General features: G+C 42.9%; 2 protein-coding genes across 3 annotated transcripts; both read right to left on the minus strand.

Moving 5' to 3' along the window:
* Window positions 1-1745: 1745 nt before the first annotated feature.
* Window positions 1746-3509, minus strand: MCHR1 (melanin concentrating hormone receptor 1). The gene is made up of 2 exons (XM_050968901.1): window positions 3425-3509; window positions 1746-2743 (listed from the first exon to the last, which is right to left on the minus strand). The coding sequence occupies exons 1-2, from the start codon at window positions 3507-3509 to the stop codon at window positions 1746-1748; spliced, it is 1083 nt and encodes a 360-aa protein (XP_050824858.1).
* A 4034-nt stretch (window positions 3510-7543) lies between these two features.
* On the minus strand, window positions 7544-17144 carry LDAF1 (lipid droplet assembly factor 1). 2 transcript variants are annotated; one of them, XM_050968904.1, is made up of 6 exons: window positions 16901-17144; window positions 14104-14241; window positions 12448-12616; window positions 11213-11351; window positions 10916-10994; window positions 7843-7935 (listed from the first exon to the last, which is right to left on the minus strand). In XM_050968904.1, exons 2-5 carry the CDS (start codon window positions 14173-14175, stop codon window positions 10931-10933), a joined length of 444 nt encoding a protein of 147 aa, XP_050824861.1. In that variant the 5' UTR covers window positions 14176-14241; window positions 16901-17144; the 3' UTR covers window positions 7843-7935; window positions 10916-10930. The 2 variants fall into 2 exon arrangements, with proteins under 2 accessions (XP_050824860.1, XP_050824861.1); XM_050968903.1 differs by lacking the exon at window positions 10916-10994 and having other exon boundaries at window positions 7544-7935; window positions 16901-17134.
* Between the last annotated feature and the right edge of the window lie 4290 nt (window positions 17145-21434).

Consider the following 21434-nt stretch of genomic DNA (forward strand, 5'->3'; position numbering starts at 1 on the left):
TCTTGGAGGTTCACTCTAAGAAGAGGGTTTTAGTCTCTCATCCGTGGCGCTCCCTCTTGGGGCTTCCAGAAACAGCCACAGCCTGGGAGAGTTCCTGGTAGCACGTCTCCAGTGAGCAGTTACATGGCGTATTCATTCTGCATACAGGTGGCTAAATGGACAGCTCATAGACGAAGAGGCTTAAAGATAGATAGATAGATTAGAATAAGAGGCTGGGAAATTCAGAGTTACACAGTACATATAAAATAACCAAAAACACATTTTTTTTTCAGTTAGCACGTAGGTACTTGAATACCATAGTCCAGGAACCTGAATAGAACACAATATAGACATATAAGAGCTATGGCACTGACAGAGGATCGTGTATACTTTAAAGTTCTTAATAGAACATGAAGATAAATTCTGATTTAGTGTGTGAGTCTTTAAAGTAAATTGTTTTGCCTTGTACTGAGTTTATGGACCCACCACCATATTTTTTTTTAAAAAGCTAAGAGTTTTTTTAACTATGAAAAGCTGTCTTCTGATGATCAATGATAGGAATAATGAGTGTTATGGAAACTTGGCTGTTACTACCGTCTTTTCCATTCTCTCATATATCTATGGCCATAGACATTCATTACTGCTTTAATAATAAAAATGGCAAATATTAAAACAAAACTAGTGATTTTGGGTGCCCAACTTGAGATACCTAAGACACCTGATCTTTTTTAGAAGTTTCTAAAGATTGAGTTCCTTTAAGGTGTCTCACATTAGGCACCAAAAACAGTCACCCAAAAGAATGTTTGAAAGTCCTGGGCCTAATGCTTCGGAAATCTATGTTCATCAAAGCATTGCTACCTGCTTTTATGGTGATAGGAACGTGGACGTGATATGCTGCCAGTGTCAGCAAACACTTCTGTGTAATGATGTGCATAGAGTCCAATCATTATTTTCCACTGTGAAATGGTTTGATGACCTGGTGACAGCTGTTCATTCAAGTCATGTTGGTGGGTATACTATAATAATACAGTTCAGAACAGTCATTCTTTGGTTATTTTCAATCCATAGATTTAATTTTAAATGCACTTGAAATTATTCTTCTGGCTCTGGGACAGCTGATGTTGCTGGCAGAAAGCTGGCTTTGATCACTAGAAAATGATTACAGTATTGGCCATGGTTAATGATTGCAAGCAGATGGAACGATGTAAATAGAGAAGTGAAAATGCTATTGTTGAATTACTTTAAAATGTTTTAGATTCCTGATCTGCCCCCCAAGGGGAGAAGGATCAGAGCTTGTCTTAAGACATCTTCATTCTTCACACACTTAAAACAAGTTGAAACTCACACCAAGCGTGATCCAATGGAAGTGCCTCTCAGCCAAGCCGTGGCTCATTGCTTGTATGGAATTTAATGCCAACACTAAAATTTTTGGTGCTTGGGCCCTTCCACTGAGAATATATGAAGAGTGAAAAAGTCTTTCATATGTCAGGGGGAAAGTAATTCACATCTAGCCATGAAGAATTTAGACGACGAACGTGAACTGGTTCAGTGCCAGACAGAACCCAGCCCAAATGTTGACACTGCAGAAATCTTGTTTCCAGCCACAAGAGATCAGCTAGGCAGAGGAACCACTCCCACCACAGACAGCCATTGGTACTCCGCCAAACATCTGTGTGTGAGTTGGTGGGGAATGTTTATAGTTAGTACATGAGACCACCAGGGCTTTTCTGGGCTGTGTGGGAATCTCCTACCTGCTGCCGATCTCTTTACCTGCCAGAGACAGACATCAGGTGCAGCAGTGGCTGTCCTGACTCGCTGGGGTCCCCCTGTGCGCTGTTGCCCCCATTCTGGGAAGCCTCTTCCCCTGCAGCAGCCGGCCTGACAGAAACCACCAGCCTCCTGCGGACGGTCTGCCCTAGCAGGATGTAGATGAAGGGGTTGAGGCAGCTATTGGCATAGCCCATGCTGATGGCCACGTTGTAGGCATAGTAGAAGGGCAGATTGGGGTGGTGCATGGTTAACTGCACCAGCTGTAGCACATGGTAAGGCGCCCAGCAGATGAAGAAGGCCAGGCAAATGGCAATGGCCACGCGCGTCACTTTCCTGGTGCAGGTCCTGGTGCATCTCTGGCCAGTAAGTGCCTCTGAGGACTTGGCTATCCTGAGAAGAATCCTCCTGTAGGCCACAGTGATGAGGGTAAAGGGGATGGCAAAGACGAGGAAGAACTGATAGAGAGTATACCAGTAGATGTCATTCTGCGGGTCTGGAAGCCGAATCCCGCAGCCCAGCAGCCCCCCAGGCAGAGGGATGAGCCGGGCATACATCCACACCGGGGTGATGCTGAGGAAAGAGAGAGCCCAGAGCATGCAGATCACCAGGATGGCCACAAATGGCTTCCTGAAACGAGTGGAGGTGAAAGGGTACACGGTGGCCAGGTAGCGGTCAATGGACATGGCAGTGAGGATGTAGGTGCTAGTGAATTGGCTGTTGGCATCCAGAGCAGTAATAATGGTGCACATGGTTTCCCCAAAGTGCCAGGCTCCATTGCCCAGCAGCTGGTGAATGAGGAAGGGCATGCCCAGGAGGAAGAGCAGGTCCACCATGGAGAGGCTGATGATGAAGATATCTGGGACACTGCTCCTGGGGCTGGATTTCTTAAAGACTGTGAAGATCACCAAGCTGTTACCAATGATGCCTAGGAAGAAGATGATGCCAAACAGGGCAGGCATGAAGAAGTCAGCATAGCTTACTGTGCTGGGCTCACCTGCAGAGACAGAGCATAGGCAGAGAAAGATCAGGGCATGTGTGCTGTGGGCAGGGGAAGATGGGGGGCTTTACAAACTGGACATCCTGGTTTCTAATAAAACGATAATATGCTTATAGGAACATTAAAAATAATATATTTTCCACACATACATAAGGTGGTGGGTGTGTTAATATAATACACATGCCTATACACATATGTACAAAACTATTTACACTCACACACATAGACAGAGGTACATGTGTATCTGTATGTACACGTACAGTGATATAGACTATATACAGCAAACTTAGTTATACATATATACGCACTTATGTGTGCACACACAAACATACATATAGATACAGTATACACATGAATATGCACATCTAGGTTTGGATACAGCATATCTGTTTTTGTGGATACCACGCATGTATCACCTTGTGTACAATATATGTACGTATGTGTATCTATGTATGTAGGTGTCTGTGTATATGCACACACACCAGATGCATGCATATATAAGTACACGTGTGTGTGTGTGTATATATAATACACATACTCCTTAGTTATACAGTAGACTCATAATAGCCCCAGTCGCATCACTTTTAGCTTTGAGAAAAGTGATCAGCCATTATCCCTGTATATAAGACCTCCTGACAGTATACACAAATATATATTTTCACCTACTCATTTACTTACCAGGCAGGGAAAAGTTTTGCACAGCCTTGGTGATGTTAGCAGTGCAGCCGTTCAAGTGCTCCGTATAATTGGTTTTAAAATCCATCCCTTGGCAGTAATTGGATCTGATCAATAGTTTGAAGATGTCGCAGTGCTGATGTTTAACGTAGAAGAAAGGTGGCCAGTTCCTGGGAGATCCTGTGATGATACTCAAAACTGCTGCTTTGAGAATCAGGAGAGGCTGCTGTGTTGGTCAAAAAGCAGCTGTTGTAAAGCTCTGAATCCCCTGCTCCTGCACCAATGCCAGGTGAAACTGACACCAGAATGTAAGAAGCAAAGTGCCTGTCAGCAGGCTGTTAGCCCAATGCCTATTAACACACTGGAAGAGAGAACAGAGAAGCAGAGCTCATTTATGCAGAGCAGAAGGCAGTGACTGGGCTCCACAGGTTTATTTCTCAGTCCACCAATGTTCTATAAAAAGACAGTGGGACTTGCGCCAAGTAAATTGAAATACATTACACACATGCACAAACACATGCATTCAACATACAGGGCAGCTGTAGCTTTCAGGACTCATATAAGCAAGTCAATAACACTATCAGCCTGAAAAGTTGATCTGAAGAGCCAACAATTAAACTTCAGTTGTATATGCTATTAATTTGCTGATAAACCTGCTGAGTTGCAGCCCGATGAAGGACATCATCTTTCTCTCTCTCCCTTCCCCAAATATTCCACATTTTACTCCAGTGAACCACTGAAGCATCTCTGGACTATGGAAGCAAGGACTGCTTATGGTCAACACAGGCAGGCACTGCTTGGAGAGGAGGGGAACCAATCAGGAGATTTCTTTTCAAGGTTTGTGTGAAACTGTTGAAGTTTTATAGAATTTACATGTAATAAATACAATATTGGAAAAACTAAATAAATGAGGTGGGACCCAGGCTTTCATTTAAATTACTGTCTTGCTTCTCCCATAACTTAAATTACAGCATAATCTTAGCAGCCAGTGCATGCATGAACTGTAGACTCATTGATATTAGTCACTTTGGAAGATGAGATTACATACTAGGGATAATAGTTCTAGTGAGAGTGGATAGTAGGCAGTAATGCAAGGAAAGGCAGGCTGATAATCAGAGTGATGTGATTTCAAGTCCCATTCTTGCTAACCACAATGATTCCTAGTACTTAGAAATAATTTCTATCCTGGTGGTTCATTGACCAGTGACCATTTTAAGGTCTAACAGTGCAGGGAAAAAATCATTTAATTTACCAGATAGGGCAGGATGCTTTCAGCATCACAACCCTTTGGGTCATACTGCCTCTCAGGAGTCCCTGTAATTTGCAAACTGCATTCTCAACTGGGTCGTTGCAGTTCTGGTCCATTCTGGTATCTGCACAGGGAAATAAGGCTGGTTGAAAAGAAAAGTATGTGTTGACTCCCAATCATTCCAGATTTTTCCTTGCTGCCTTTCTTGGGGCATGCTTTTATACTCGTTTCAGAAAATAAGACTTAACCATCTCCTCTCTTGCTTTTGAGATAAGGGGGAAATTGTTACGCACAAGTCTGTGCCATTAGCATCAATGTCAGCAAGGGAAATGTATGAAGAAACAGACTTCACTTAAAAATTGGAGTCACCGTAATTGCAATTACATGAATTTCTTCACACACAAGTGCAGAGCAATGACTGCTTCTCAAGATTTTCATTACAATGCTCTTGCCTTACCTTGGGTCTGCAATTCTTCTAGGTGCAAAGGGAAATGTTTGTTTTATTGCAACAATTGAAAGCCAGCACACTTGTAGATATAGCAGCCACTGTGGAAAGCTTCACTCAAGAACGCATTTTCCTTTTGGAAGCTGGCAGGTAAGACTACTCACACAGATGGCAGAAGTGTACATCATAAAAACTTGCTGATGGGCTGTACTAACTACAGCTGTGATGTGAATTCTTCTTGGTCAGCACCGAACATGAGTAAAAGTGCAGCATTCTGCTTCTATGTTACAATGTTTTTCCATACAAATCCTTGGCTGACTGATATCGACATATCCATTGTGGAGCCGTGCTGATGTACACCAGCTGAGGATGTGGTCCAAAACTGGAAGTAGCAGCAATTGTGAAAGTTGCATAAACACTTCCAGTGTAAGATTGTTATTTCACCTTTTGGGATGAAATGTTGTAGGATTTCACTCAGTCCAAAGATTAAGGTGGTTTTTTTTTTTTTTTTAATTTAAGCAAAATACTATAATTTCTGCTGTTTTTTTTCCTAGTATGTGGAATGTGGAGAAAAAAATTGCTCATTTTAAACTTTAAAGCAGCTCTTTAGCTCAAATGACAGGAGGTAAAAAGTTGTATGAGTTTTGATTTGACCATGTTATGAAGTGTGGAGGAGGAAACACTCTTTGCAGGATTGGGGTCCATAATGAGGAAATTCTCTTCATAATGTACTACTCAGAGGCAAACATTTCACACTTCTCTTAAAGTGTGAAAGTGCTTTATTGAAAGGACCAGCACACTGAGCATATTGCAGGATGGAGCCCTAATGTATATAATATGATGCACAGCCAAAGATGGGTCTCACTGCACATATGCACGTGACAAACTTACCAGCACAGTGAAAAATTAAAGTGAACTTTGTGTCTTGGACTGCAGTTTCATTAAGCAGAATAGATTATCTGAAAAAGTGTGGTTATCAAGTAGTAAAGACTGAAGCCAATACTCTGAACTTGTCATGGCTTAAATAAAATTTGAAATGTGAAAGGTTTGGAAAGGACTCAAAGAACATAAGAGGTATATTACCTTAAGTTCATTTAACACAAAAGTCTCTGTGGAGGTGTTTAAAGACAAATCTTTTAGTTTTAGGTTACAGCATTCCTGATTTAAGTTACAGTCATACAGCAGCTTTGTGTGAGACAGGAGTAAATTTGGGTATACACTAAGGGGCATATTTGTTTTGAGGGATAATTTGAAATATAACTTCAGTTTAGAAACAAACAGTGTACCACTTCATGCAATGCTGCAACATTATACCAGCTGAGGACCAAGAATGCCGCTGCCCATTTAAAGACAAGGAGGGCTGTATATTCTCAAATAATGCCAAACTGGCGACAGCTTGTGGCAGTGAAATTTATTTAGCAATAATTCACAAGGTGATGTTTGGGTTAATACAAAACGATGAGAGAGCTTGTAAAAACTGAAAGCTAGTTCTAAGTAATGTTCATTATGGTTTAAGTTTTGAAAACTTGTTTTTCTTACTTTAGCAAGGATAAACAGGGTAACAGCAAAAAGACAACCCAGATAAACAAATAACACTTTATTAAATTAAGTATCTTTGAGATACATGAGGTTACTGCTTAAGCAAAGATATTTAGTATTTGCCCTCTCCCAGAAAAAGTTCACAGAAGTTACATATTCAAAGAGTGAAAATTGGTAAGCAAAATAGACTTTCAAAAACACTCAGACACATAAGGCAAAACACTAAGCCCCTAACCAGGACCTCTCATGGGATAGAAGGAGAAAGAGGGAGGTATCCCTTCTGAATAACTTATCAGAACATGCAAGAGTTTAGACCAGTGGTCCCCAAGCTTTTTTGCTCATCCCCCCCACCCCTTATCTGATCCGCAAACCCCATCCACCCACCCTGGAAGCTGTGGCCAGGAGTGGGGACAGAGCTGGTGCTGGGCACCACGGTCAGGAGTGAAGCCAATGCTGCAGCTGGGGCTGTGGTCGGGGCCAGAAGTGGAGCTAAATGGTGCTCCCCCCCGGGGGCTGGCTTGGCCCTGCTGTGTTCCCCCTAACGCTCCTCCCCAACCCTTTAGGGGGTCTGCCCCCCAGTTTGGAGACCACTGGTTTAGGCTATTAAATATTATACATAGTAAATTTTGCTTTAACTTGCTTTTCCAACAACATATATATTTAAGATGGTGCAGGCTTAGTTCTTTACCACACAGATATTTTGATAACCACTGTTAAGGCTTACAAATATTTTTCTAGTATTCAAACAGGTGTCACCTTTTGTTGCTGTGCTTTGCCATTTCTCAAGTGCAAAAACATCCAACTGCAGCAGTCAGGTTGTTCCACTTTGATTCCCCATCTAAGATTAGAATTCTAACACCACCAGTTATAATCTCAAACACACACTTCCTTCTTGCACAAAACTGCCCCAATTTTATTGGAAATTATTACTTTTATAGCAACAGGATTGGACAGTATAATGTATTTGGAAGATTTCTCACCATGCCCTGTACACTTAGTACGACAGTGAATTGACTAAAGGTTAAGATACTGTTTCTATTCATTTTACAGCAACAACCAAAGAGGCATATTGAGTCTCAATTTCCGTAAACAACGCACAAAGCTTGAGTATTTGACAAAGTTACAATTCAGAACAGTACAAGTAAGTGCATATCAAGGAAGACAGGAAGCTGGGAAAGTCCTGTTCATTCGCTCTTCGTGTTCTTGTTAGAAGGGTCCACGACAGGTGGATTACTCTGTAGCAAACTGTTTTCATTAGCTTCTTGCTTTTTTACCAGGCTGCTGTATAATGAGAAGAATGGTCAAATTTACTGGGTTATGCTTTCACAGGAGATTGTTGAGATCTTACCCAACACAAAGAAAGTTGCACAGTATGGGGGTTGACAAACCTATTATCTAGCATTTCTAGAACAACTATTATTGAATTATCTGGGTGCTCTCCCAGTGATTATCTCACTGGAGCCAGGGATCCATGTACGGGGATGGGCTTGATGCATGTTGTCCACTTACTCTGAAAGATCTGCAATGAATATGATGAATTTTTTTTTAGCTTTGGCTGTATAATGTGGAACAACTCTCATGTGGAGGAAGGAGGGGAAATTTTTGGGAGCATCAGGTGATATAAAAGACCTAGCAGAATGATTCCACTGAAGCCATGCTGCTGGAGAGCAGGAGTGGCAGGGAGCTGTGGAGCCAGCGCAAAAACAGGGCTTCTGCCTGATAACCCTATGTTTTGGCAAATCTCTTAGGATCCACAGGTACTAGTACTAGTACTCCTTTCTTTTGGCAGATACAGACTAACACGGCTGCTACTCTGAAACAGGTGGTTCTGTTTGTCCTTGAATATGGAAGGGATACTGCCCTGTAGATGCAAAATCTGAGAAAAATCCTCTGATGGAGCCCTCAGTTTTATTCCCTACAGGTCTGCCTTCTGCTGGACGGGTGATTTGGACCCTGGAAAGTAGTACTACTGGATAGAGCTAGTTCCTAGTAGTAATAGAAGCAGGCTATAGGTGGCACTCCAGCTTAATCCTCTTTAGCTCCTTTTGCACATGTAACAGTGTGACTCAGGCCGTCATTTACAATACTAATACATTCTAGTGTGCTGGACCATTTATAATACAGTTGTCCCTGACCCAGTTAAAACCTGCTTCCAATCTGTAATATAGACAGGACCTTAACTGTATTCTGCAGAGTGGACAAGGCCTTAGCTTAGTTATGGAACACAGTTAAGGTCCCGTCTGCACTACAAAATGGAACAGTATTGTAACCAGGTGCCCTGACTTAGTCGCATTTGTAGAGGAGCCCCAAGACTTCTTGCATCTTAGCCCTGGTCTACACTACAGAATTACTTTGGTATAACTATGTCACTCAGGGATGTGAATGATTGACACACAAGCGACATAGTTACATCAACAGAAGCGCCAGTGTAGACAGCGCTATGTCAGTGGGAGAGCTTCTCCTACTGACATAGTTAATCCATCTCCGTGAGAGGCAGTAGCTAAGATGATGGGAGAAGCTCTCTCCCATTGTCTTAGAGTGTCTTCATTAAAGTGCTACAGTGATATAGCTGCGCTGATACAGCATTTTTAAGTTTAGACCTGCTGTCATAAACAGATAAGAAAAGTTAATAGCACAGAAGCACTTTATATCTCTTTGACTATAAAGGGTTAACACGTTCAGTAAGCCTGGCTGTTACCTGACCAGAGGACCAATCAGAGGACAGGATACTTTCAAATCTTGAGGGAGGGAAGTTTTTGTGCTGTGCTGTTAGTTTTGGTTGTTCACTCTGGGGGCTCAGAGGGACCAGATGTGCAACCAGGTTTCTCTCCAATACAGGCTCTTATATATTCAGAATAGTGAGTACTAGATAGATAAAGCGAGTTAGGCTTATGTTTGTTTTCTTTATTTGCAAATGTGTGTTTGGTTGGAAGAAGTTCAATTGTGTATTTGGCTGAAAGGAGTTCAAATTTGTATTTTTGCTGAAAGGATTTTAATTTGTACTTGTATACTTAGGCTGGGAGGGTGTTCCCAGTGTCTATAGCTGAAAGACCCTGTACCTATTCCATTTTTTTTAATTTACAAAGATAATTTTTACTGTTTTTTTCCTTTCTTTAATTAAAAGCTTTTCTTGTTTAAGAACCTAATTGTTTTTTTATTCTGGTGAGACCCCAGGGGACGGGGTCTGGATTCACCAGGGAATTGGTGGGGAGAAAGGAGGGAAGAGGGAGAGAGAGGCTGATCTCTCTCTGTGCCAGGATTACTTTCTCTCAGGAAGAGTCTGGGAGGGGGAAAGAGGAGGGAGGAAGGTGAATTGTCCTCTCTGTTTTGTGATTCAAGGAGTTTGAATCACACAGTGATCTTCCAGGGTAACCCAGGGAGGGGAAGGCTGGGAGAGGCAACAGTGAGGGAAAGGGTTTACTTTCCTTGTGTTAAGATCCAGAGGGTCTGGGTCCTGGGGGTCCCCGGCCAAGGTTTTGTGGGGACCAGAGCGTACCAGGCACTGGAATTCCTGGTTGGTGGCAGCGCTACAGGTTCTAAGCTGGTAATTGAGCTTAGAGGAATTCATGCTGGTACCCCATCTTTTGGACGCTAAGGTTCAGAGTGGGGAATTGTACCATGACACTTGCCCTTGGAGAAAGGTGGTTGTGTAATTAAAAAACACTGTTGTGTCATAGCTAACCAAAGCATAAGTTACAGGTTTTATAAAACAAGCTTTTACAAAAACCAACACTAACAGAAATATTTCCACAGTTTTTAAAAGGTTTTCTTGTTTTGCTTTTAAAATAGATATTTATTTGCATTGGTTGCTAGAAAAGCTTTGCATAAATCGTGACAATGCAGGAGAACCAGAAAGTAAATTGACTGGAAAATGGCTATAAAACTAAAATTATTCTATTTTCTTCTTCCAAGTTAAAGTGAACACACACAATGCATAGGTAAGAGGAAATAAAATTGTTAAAGTTCTTACAATTTAGTAATCTAAAGAATTACTAACAGTTACATAATGATCAAGAATACCACAGGAATCAAATGGCTGAAACCCAAACCATGGCTAAAGTTCTACAAGAGACTCATTTAATAAAGGGGAGAGAAAAGATAAAAGCATGAACAGTCAGGATTTTTAAAAGCATTCCCAGAGCATGTGTTTCTTTACAGTGGCTTAATTCTTTCTATTTGGTATGTTCAAGCCCTTAATATTTAAAGCAGCCACATAACCCTGTTAATTTGTTGCAGTGTTTTAAAAGTTGAATAATTTTACCTGTTTGACAAGAGGCTACATTAATAACCAAAGTGCATTGTATAATTGCATATAACTATTTCTTCCTCCTCTTCCATAACTAGAAAACAGAGCCAGAGGTCACTATATTAATTCCTACTAAAATATACATTAATATTAGTGGTTGGACAGACACCTGCTGCATATTAATGGCTAGAGTAACATGCTATACTGACCAAGAATGACAAGTTTATTATCCTAAGTGAACCAAACGGTAATCAATGACGAGCCAGAGCTGCAGTTTGACATTACACTATAGATCACTATGTTAATGCTTACTTTGGAGTATGCCAGTAGTTGATTAGAGTTGAAAGAGCTATGTAGCAAATACTCAGTACTCCAGAAACTGCCAATGAAAGGACGCCCAGGCCACTCAGCGCACAAAGAAGGACTATGCCACCTACTGATACTACAACACCTAGTAAGAGATAATTAGTTTATTTGCACAAATACACATACAAGTATACACACCAGGTTCAGGAGATCTATGCCATCCCAAATTCAAATGATCACTGAAAATGGTGTAGCACAACAACTAGCTGATCTGTTCACAGTGTAGTAGTTGAAGGCCTGATAGTCCCCATCCACAGGAAATCCTGTGGGCTAAAGGGGAGGAAATCTCCATGAGGTTCTCTTTGCAGAGTTTTCCCCGATGAGTCTTATAGGGTGATACTTATCTCCCTGTGTAGTAGCCTGTGGGGCCAGACCCCAAATTTCACTCATCTTCTAGGCTCTGTGCAGATCCCAAAGGATTGGGGGCAAAGGGGGGGGGGGGCTAGGATCTTCTGCTCAGAAGCTCTGTGCCACCCCAGCAGCTCTGGTCACAATTTGGCTGCGGAGAATAACTCTACTGGGGCTACACTGCCATGACCTCTCCTAATGGCTGTCTTTACAGGGGTTCCCCCTCCACAGAAAGATAATACATCATCTTCCTGCTCTGAGCTCTACAGGGCTGATTAGCAAGCAATGTGCATCCTGTCTCAAGTCAGCTGGTCTGTCCCTTCTCTTCCAAGTGGATCCCCTGGCTCACAGAGAGCTTTCCATGGGGGAGCCTGGGAGAGGAATAATCAGGCCCAAAGTTTATTTGGTGGTGGACAGGAGATCTGGAAGTATCCTTGATAAAAGCAACTTTAATACATGACATTTGTTACAGTCCAGAAGAAAAAACAAAACTATTTGCTCTTCTAAATGTGCTCTTGCTAAATCTCTTTGAAGGCCAGAGATGAAAGTTGTCCATGGCAAGGATAAATGGATTAACAGTGTACAGCACTGGGATTATCTGCGCCCAAGACAGGAAAATCCTTTCTCCCTTTTTACTTAGAATACTATTCAGTTTTAAAAGACTGTTGCTGTTTCTGAAAGTAGACATACGCACAAAAAGATCACTACAATTTGATTGTACCAGGACCTTCTGCAGGTCAGAGATAAGAGAAAGGAAAATCCTTTAAATAAATAACTTTGTCCTAAATGTTACTGAACTTTGTAGTAAGGAAATAAATAGATAAAGAAAATACCTTCAATGACGATAACCCCCAAACAGGCCACTATGGTTGTTGAAATCACAAATATCAGAAAGAATGCAACAGGAATAGCAGATACTGCAATAAACACCAGCAGTGACAGGGCGACAAAAGGATGATCATCTAAGTACTGGCCAACTCGAGAGTTCATAAAAGAAACAACCTGTAAACGATTGAAAGAAGAAAAGTAGAATTTTTAATTTTAATTTTTTTAAAGTCTGTATTACCTAAGAAAGGGGTCAAAACCATTTTAGTGACATTTTGGGTACAAACATTTCATAAGTACACACGTTGATGAATTAATGTCAGAGGCAGTGGCCATCCTGTTTCAGAAGTATGAGCATCTGTCTGTCTAGGCACTTCTAGGGCACTCATCAACATCATGTCTGAATGCTTCAAAAATTCTATAGTGAACACATCAAAGAAAAGTTTCTCCAACATATGCTGAAACAAAGGCAGAGATCACAATGGATTTAGCAAGGCAGATCATGTATTTTAGCATCTTTAAAAACTGGACAGTGAAGTGAAAACAATGAAGAGAGATCAGTTGGAGGTGAAGATTCCTCAGCAATAGCTTAAAATAATTTACAAGGAGTATCCAGTTCATTGTGATACTGATAAACTTCAACATGTGCATAATAAAATAAGTATCAAAAGCCAAAATGGCAAATAAAACATGAAAGTCCACAGTATAACACAACTGATTTCAGTGGAGTTTTACCAGCTACTATTTTGATCCAATGACCTATATTTGTTTAAAAATCTGAAAATCCTGTTAGTAGGAGAAGTATCTAGATGACATTTTTTCAAAGCTTCTAAATTAAGGGGCATAAATAATCTGTTCAGGGATCCTGCCTCACTTATAAACTTGCAAACTTCCCCTCCTTTACATGTAAGGACACTGCAAGCTCATCTACATTAGAAAATTGTACTGCTTTAATTATACCAGTATAGTTAGAACGGTATAGCCCTCTTAGGGTACATCTATACTACCCACTAGATAGGCGGGTAGTGTTTGATGTATCGTGGATCGATTTATCGTGTCTCATCTGGACGCAATAAATCAATTCCTTAATTGATGCCTGTACTCCATCTCAGCAGGAGAAGTAAGTGGAGTTGATGGGGGAGCCGCACCAGTCATCTTGCCGCTGTGAGGATGGCCAGGTAAGTCGAATTAAGATACTTCGACTTCAGCCCACCGCTAGCGTAGCCCAGGCCTTAGGTAGAACACCAATTTCTTTATGCTGTGTTTTGGTGTGAATGCACCAGAGAGGTAATGGCATGCTATTAAGAATAAGAAAATCGGTTCCAGATCACTTAATCTATGCTCCAGTTTCCTTATCTGTAAAATGGGGATAATATTTGCCATCTACTTGACTGAGCTATTGTGAACCTTACTATTTTGTGAAGCATCCAGATGTTACAGTAATAAGTACCATAGAAATGCCCCTATTTTTTTAAGTTCTTTTGAGTTCTCTTATTAAAAGAAGGAACTAATTTTCTCTTTGGAAATTCAATATTAGTTTTATAATTAATTTTCATTATCATACAACTATAAAATAAAATTGGGCATGATGTTCCAGCAATGATGAAAGGAGAAGTATTCTATAAATAATGCTCTGTAAAATTATAAAATAATGCAAAACCCACATTGGAGTTGGTGTGGATGGTTTGCATCATGGAGTGCCATTGTTTCTGGAGTTCTTGCATTTCTTTTGACATTTTGGAGCCTTCAGTGTTGATCTTGAATCCTCTTCTGGAGAATTAATGCTTTTTTAGCCATCCACCCTATTTAAAAGTTAAGATAAAATTACTGACAGGCTTAGGCATGATTATGTGAAAATTTCTCGTTTGAAACAGAAATATTTAGTTGATTATAGATTTTAATGTTAGATGTAAAACATATAAAATTTAATGTAGTAGTCTAAATTCCTGACAACTCCTGAGACATCCCGAAGTCCAGAAAAATTTCTCATTGTTCAAGTATCACAAATATAAAATGTCTCTGACCTTAATTTAGATAATAAATCCTGTATTTAACAGTAATAATATACCCAAATACCCAGCAGGAACTCAGTTCTCTCTCTTTAGGTATTATACCACATTCATTTCTGCCTGAACAGCCAATAATTTCCAAAGGTTACATTAATAAGGCTATATGCACCTGTATATGGCTGCATATCTATAGCTAAAATCAAACACTGTTCAACATTACAAATCAATGTGCAGAGCAGAGGTAAGCTGCTTTCAAACAGTTTGAACACACATTATATGCTCCTGAAACTTAAAAGGGCAGCATCAACTTAAAATTGCTTATCTGAAAGTCTATCCTATCATTGCTGCAAGGAACATTATAATTGAAAGATTAGAAAACATTTTATCTTTAGTTTTCTGAAAGTTTACCTTGTAATTTTACATCATTTTGTCTATATTCAGTTTCACCATAATCAGTTTCCTCTTGTTTGTATAAGCCTTTCCCACAGCAACAAGGGAAAAAAAATTAAGTGGAAGAGGTAAAACTTGGCAAAGAGACTCAAGGGTGGGTGTAGTACATGAAACTACTTTTAATCTTTGAATTGACTAGATTTCAAATTGACTGTATCTCCTTGCATGTTCACTTTTTTAAAATTACACAATTAGCGCTGTTCCAAGTGAGGTTTCAAATGGGGTTTACCAGCTGATTAAATTTAAAATATAGCCAGTGTCTTCCAAAATCACATTTCCTTTGAAATTTAAAATCAAAGTACAATATTACTTTTACTGACAAATCATGAGTTCAAAAATATTATCAGGGCAGATGCAGTTAAAATGGGAAGTTATAAAATTATGTATTCAATAATTAGTAGAAGTATGGCTCTAAATTCTATTATCCTAGTTGTTAATGGTAAGAGGGGAAACCTACCAGGTACTATTACAAACACTGCCTACAAGCCCTGACAAATAATCCTTATTAAATATTGTCTGAGAGTCTTCAGAGACTTATTCTATCTAGAATGAAACCAATGATCTGTAGTTTGAACAAAATATAGCAGTGAGAGAGGCTCAAAGATGCATGTATTGATATGGTCTGTAGGAGGAAATGTATCTCTATCAGCATTCAAGTTAAGCCATGTCTACACTACAGTGACTATAGTGGCATAGCTACGATGCCTCGGCTAAGGCTATGTCTACACTATGCACCTTTTAGCGACATGGCTATGTCGCTACAGACGTGTCGCTAGAAGGGTTTGTTGGCAGGAGAGAGAGCTCTTCTGCTGACAAGAAACTTCTGCCCCCAACGAGTGGCGTTTGCTTTGTTGGCAGGAGAGTGCTCCTGCCGCCAAAATGCTGGTCACACCGGTGCTTGTCAGCGGCAAAACGTTTATCTTCCGGGGTGTGGTGTTTTTTTAACACCTCTGAAACACAAAAGTTTTGTCATTCAGTTGCCAGTGTAGACAAAGCCTAATACCGTAGCACAGACACAGGTTTTTCTGCTGTAGAAACACCAGGGTCGCCTAGACGGGGGGCAAGTGGGGCAATTTGCTCCAGGCCCCACAGGGGTCCCACGAGCCCTGGTCTGGCAGTGGTCTGGGTCTTTGGCGGCATTTCAGCGGGGGGCCTTTCAGTGCTGCTGGAGACGCAGAGCAACTGAAGGGCCGCCCCCGCCGCTGAAATGCCCCGTGAGCCCTTGCCGAGTGGCGGAGCAGATCGTGGGGGGGCCTTCAGTGCTGCTGAAGACCTGAGCAACTGAACCCCCCCTCCCCCTCTGAAATGCTGCCAAAGACCCGGACCGCCGCCGGGTGAGTACAAGGGCTGCAGCTTCCCCCATTTGCCCCGGGCCCCCTGAATCCTCCGGGCGGCCCTGAGGAACACCACCACATGTGAGTAACAGAGCTGGGTCTAGGGAAAGCACCCTTTGATTGACCTGTGAACAGAGCGAGGGTTTGGTGGGCAGGTCTACAGGGAGGCTTTGACTAGCATGGCTGTGGCACTCTGCTGTGGATCTGTCACCCCCCTAAATGCCGTAGCTGTAATGACCTAAATCTTCAGTGTAGCTCAAGCTTAGTGGGCAGCGTGGGCTGATTCGTAGGGGGAGCGCACTGCTGGTGGGGGGGTTCCAGCAGAAGAGACAGGAACAGACCCAGCCAGGAGGCCCCGCTGGGGACGAGGCTCTCTCGCCGTGCGGCGGGAGTGGGGCGCAAAACCCAGACACCCTCTCCCCCTTCTCCGCAGGGCAGCCCGAGCGCTCTGCCCCGCCGGGGAGGGGGAGTTCGCCGGAGCTGGGCGGGGGGAGGCGACTCACCGTGGGAGAAGCTTTTCCTGGGGACTAGGCGGGCCGGCCTCTCCCTGCGGGCACGGGGGGGTCCCTGATGCCAGGGGCCGGGCGGATTCCCGCCTCCGGGCGAGGAGGCTTCACAGGAAGCCCCCAGCCAGCGGCGCGCGGCCGAGACGGCGCTGATCCCCTTACCTCAGAGCCTGACTCCCCATTCCAGCGGCGGGCAGCCGCCTGCGCGCCCCCTCCAGCCTCTGCCCGGCTCGGCCTGGCTGGCTGATGCTGCGCCTGGGACTGGGGCAGCAACCGGCCGGGGCGGGGCTGCTGCTTCCGCCGCTTCCCGCTGCTGGGTTGGGAGGCGCTGCTGCTGCTGTCATGTGGGAGAGGCCTCCCCCAAGGCACATGCCTCCTGCCTGCGCCTGAAAGCTAAAACAAGGACGTGGGGAGGCCGGGGCGGGACCTGAGGAGACACTGTCGGGGCCGGTCTCGGAGGCCCATAACGTGCAAGGCACGTCCGTGGGCCTGGCGTGTTCACATACAACGTGGCGCTGTTGCACCCACACATGCGGCGCTGCTGTGTCTGCACAGAACGTTGTCTGCCACAGTGTGGGAGGGGCGGGGTGGGGGCTGCACACTGCTGGCAGGATCAGAGGGCGGGAATCGGATACACAAAATGCAAACTTCTTGCTAAGCCCATGTCAATGCCATGTGCGGAAACATATCAAGCCCTTTCAAGGTCCCTTCCAGTTCCAGGAGACTGGTATAGCTCCAATTATTTATTTATTTGTTTGTTTTAAGCCCATGACAGTGTCACATATGGAGCACACAAGTGCCATGTATGACAGCATAGCAAGTCCTTTCCAGTGCTACCTATAGGGATGCCCCAGTACCACATGTGTGGGCACACCAGTGCCACATATATAAACATGCCAGGCCCATGCAAATGCCTGGTATGTATGCATGTTAGATCAGTACTGACAGTGTCTCCTGTTCTGTCCCCCCCTAAATGTTCCTGGTTTTAGCTTTCACGTATTGATTGAATTGTAGCGCCCTTGCTGGACAATGGCTGTTGATGGGTTGTTTGTCACCCCTCCCGGGCGTTGGTTACTTTCCTTGCTGTTGTCTCTCCAGGGCTAATATCTGGCTCATCTCCCAACTTACAGCATGTTTTAGGCCCTGTCTACATTGGCAAGTTTGTGTGCAGTAAAGGAGCTTTGAGCACTGTAACTCCCGAGGTGTACACACTGCCAAGTTACTTAGGGCTTGGCTACATTTGCAAGTTAGTGGGCAATAAAGGAGCCCCGTGCATACTAGCTCACTCCCTGTTCACACTGGCAAGGCATGTAGAGTGCTCTGACTCCGTAGCTACAGCGTTCCTGGTACTCCACCTCGGCAAGTGGAATAACATTTGCTGCACCCCCGCTTGAGTGCCATGGTGCCAGTGTGGACGACCTGTCCTGTTAATGCGCTCTGATCGGCCTCCAAAAGTGTCCCACAATGCCTGTTCTAGGAGGTATGTGCCTTTATGAAAGATTTTTAGCTCATGACAGCAGCTCTGATCTCTCCAATCAATCAAAAGTGCTCCTTGTTATTTTACTTTGTGTAAACTACTGTATTTGTAAAATGCCCACCTCATCCTATCCGGCCACATTATGTTTTGGCTGTTGGCACATGGAAAAATGTAAGTTTCATTTGGAAATCTGTGCAGATTGCATAATAGGCTGAAGCAACATAGGCCAGGCAGCAATTGGGGATGAGGGCAAACTGTGGAAAGCTTGCAGGAGATGACTTTTGGCTTGCAGAGAAGTAGGGGTAGCTCAGTGGTTTGAACATTGGCCTCCTAAACCCAGGGTTGTGTATTTAATCCTTGAGAGGATCACCCAGGGATCTGGGCAAAAATCTGTCTGGGGCTACGTCTTCACTACTCGCCATATCGGCGGGTAGCAATCGATTGCTCAGGGATTGATATATTGCGTCTCATCTAGATGTGATATATCAATCCCCGAACGCACTTATATCGATTCCGGAACTCCACCAACCCAAACGGAGTTGCGGAGTCAAGATGGGGAACTGCAGACATCGATCCCGTGCCGTGAGGATGGTGAGTAATTCGATCTTAGATACTTCGACATCAGCTACGTTATTCACGTAGCTGAAGTTGCATATCTGAGATCGATTTTCCCCCGTAGTGTAGACCAGCCCTGGGTATTGGTCTTGCTTCGAGCAGGGGGTTAGACCAGATGATCTCCTGAGGTCCCTTCCAGCCTAGATATTCTAGGGAAAGATCTCTAACGTGGGATACAGCTTTACTCCTGAAATAAAGGAAACTGGGATAGATGATAGCAGCCTGTTAGACAATGACAGACATCACACTCCATAGCAGAAGTGTACAGTATAATGCCCAAGCATTCAAAAACCATGTCAGAGCCTTTTTAAAAAAAGTCATAGTTTTCTAAAAATCATGATTTTTTTTAAAACTGGGGTTTATTTTATTTGCTTTTTGATTTGTGAGCCTTTCAGTACACTTTGACTGCATTTTCAATTTTTAAAAAAAAATTAGAGATATAATGTTACTTTAAAATAAATAAAATCAGAGCTTCTCATGTAATCCCTCTTTACTCCAGGAACTGGGGCTTTAAGAAGGTCACTGAACATCAGGAAACTCCTGATAAAATCGTACAAGTTGGCAAAACACAGTATAGAGTGGGAAGAATTTTGGTAAGGAACTTGATAGGGTGTTGTAATGAACGGGCTAGCGTAAGGATGTATCACTTCCTGCTACTGGGTGCTCTTGGAACTGTTGAACTATGTATCACTAATCCTGCCTTCAAAGCAGGAGTAGCGTACAGTTTTCCCAATGCTGCTGTGAATTTCTGAGTGGTTTAGTATGAAGTATAGTGAAATGGAAGTTGTTGGATGTTTATGGATTCATTACACTGGTGGCAGATGCAGGATCTGAATGGCCCAATTTTACTTTATTAGTTCCTTTTGCTGTATTGAAGTTTTAATGCTAAGTATGTTCAGAAATGTGCAAAGTTCTGATTAGTACTTTTTAGTCATCATTAAGACTGTTACAAAACTGAAAATAATTGGTTTCACTATTTTTTTAAAAATTGTCAATGAAAATAGATTTTTTTTTATTAGATTTTAAAATTCTTCAATAGTGTTTGTAACCAAAACATCGCAGAGTTCTGTTAGGGCATGGGAACCTGACCATGACACTGATTGCTCACGAGTGTGAAACTGACCCATCTAGTTTAACTGTCCCAGCTAAGTGAAATGAAAAAAGTAAATATCCCAGCTCGTGAAAAGTAAATTCAATTTTTAAAATTGTTTCCATTTTGCACCCTGATACTGCAAGGAGCTTCACAGAGGATTGGGGCTTTAGTAATCAAAGGTGGTTAGCAGGACCGGCGCTAGGGGTTTTAGCGCCCTAGGCGCATGGCAATTTCGCCGCCCCGCGCCCTGGTCCCGCGGCTCTGGTGGAGCTGCCGCAGTCGTGCCTGTGGGAGGTCCACCGGAGCTGCGGGAGCAGCCGACCGTCCGCAGGCACGACTGCGGCAGCTCCACCGGAGCCGCGGACCAGCAGATCCTCCGCAGGCACGACTGCGGCAGCTCCACCGGAGCTGCCTGCCGCCCCCTCCGGCAAAATGCCGCCCACCAATAATCCTGGTGCCCTAGGCGATTGCCTAGGCCGCCTAAATGGAAGCGCTGGCCCTGGTGGTTAGTAACATAGATGAAAACTTTTTAAAAAAAGATATATGAGCATATACTGCCCTTTTAACATGCACTCTATATTGTTGGGGGAGAGGGGGGAATCCTTCCAAGTTCCCTTGCATATTCTGTATAAATTCTGCAACAGTCTTTTTAAAGTAAAATGAAGCTTTATGAATGAGCTGCTTTAACAGACTCAATGGGACAATGGAACCTTGTGCCCTTGAAGAGACCCATTGACTTCAGTTGAACTGTACAGGTGTAAGGATCTGTCCATTTATTAAATTGAAGGATGGGGGCCTAAATCAGCTCAAAATTTGTTCCACTGCCTATATTAGGCTCTGGACTCAAAGATGCACAGCAAAAAAGAAATACTCAAAGACAGGAGTGAGAGAGAGAGAGAAAGGTAAGAGTGCTTTTTCTAAGACTACTAAAAATATTCATATTTGACATTATTAAAGGGTATGCAGTGTTGTTGGAGCCATGTTGGTTCTCCAGAATAGTAGAGATACAAGGTGAGTCAGCAACTAATACCATTTATTGGACCAACTTCTGTTCGTGAGCGAGACAAGCTTTCGAGCTTACACAGAGCTTTTTTTCAGGTCTGGGAAATGTCACAGCTAAATACAAGGTGGAACAGATTGTTTAGCGTAAGTAGTTAACACATATTTCAAGGGATCATTCTAGGTAAAGTGGCCTGTTAATATCTCTCCAGTCATGGGGGAGGGAGGAGTTGTAGATTCTTGTAATAAATTCAGTGACTCTATTCAATCCATGATATTTACTGTCTAGCAAAGTTATGAATTTAAACATCCAGGCTCATCTTTTGAAGGTATGTAGGTTTCCTTTGAGGATGAGGACTGAGAGGTCGCATATAGAGGGAATGTTTTGTGAAAAATGTTCACCCACAGGTGATGTGGTGTTTTTGTCTTTTATCATTTGCAGAAGACCCACTGGGAGCTGTGTAGTTGCCAGAGCCCTCTTGAGGAGGTTGCAAGGGGAGAGGTACCAGGCT

Source organism: Gopherus flavomarginatus, chromosome 9 (genome assembly GCF_025201925.1).
Source record: "Gopherus flavomarginatus isolate rGopFla2 chromosome 9, rGopFla2.mat.asm, whole genome shotgun sequence".
NCBI lineage: Eukaryota > Metazoa > Chordata > Testudines > Testudinidae > Gopherus > Gopherus flavomarginatus.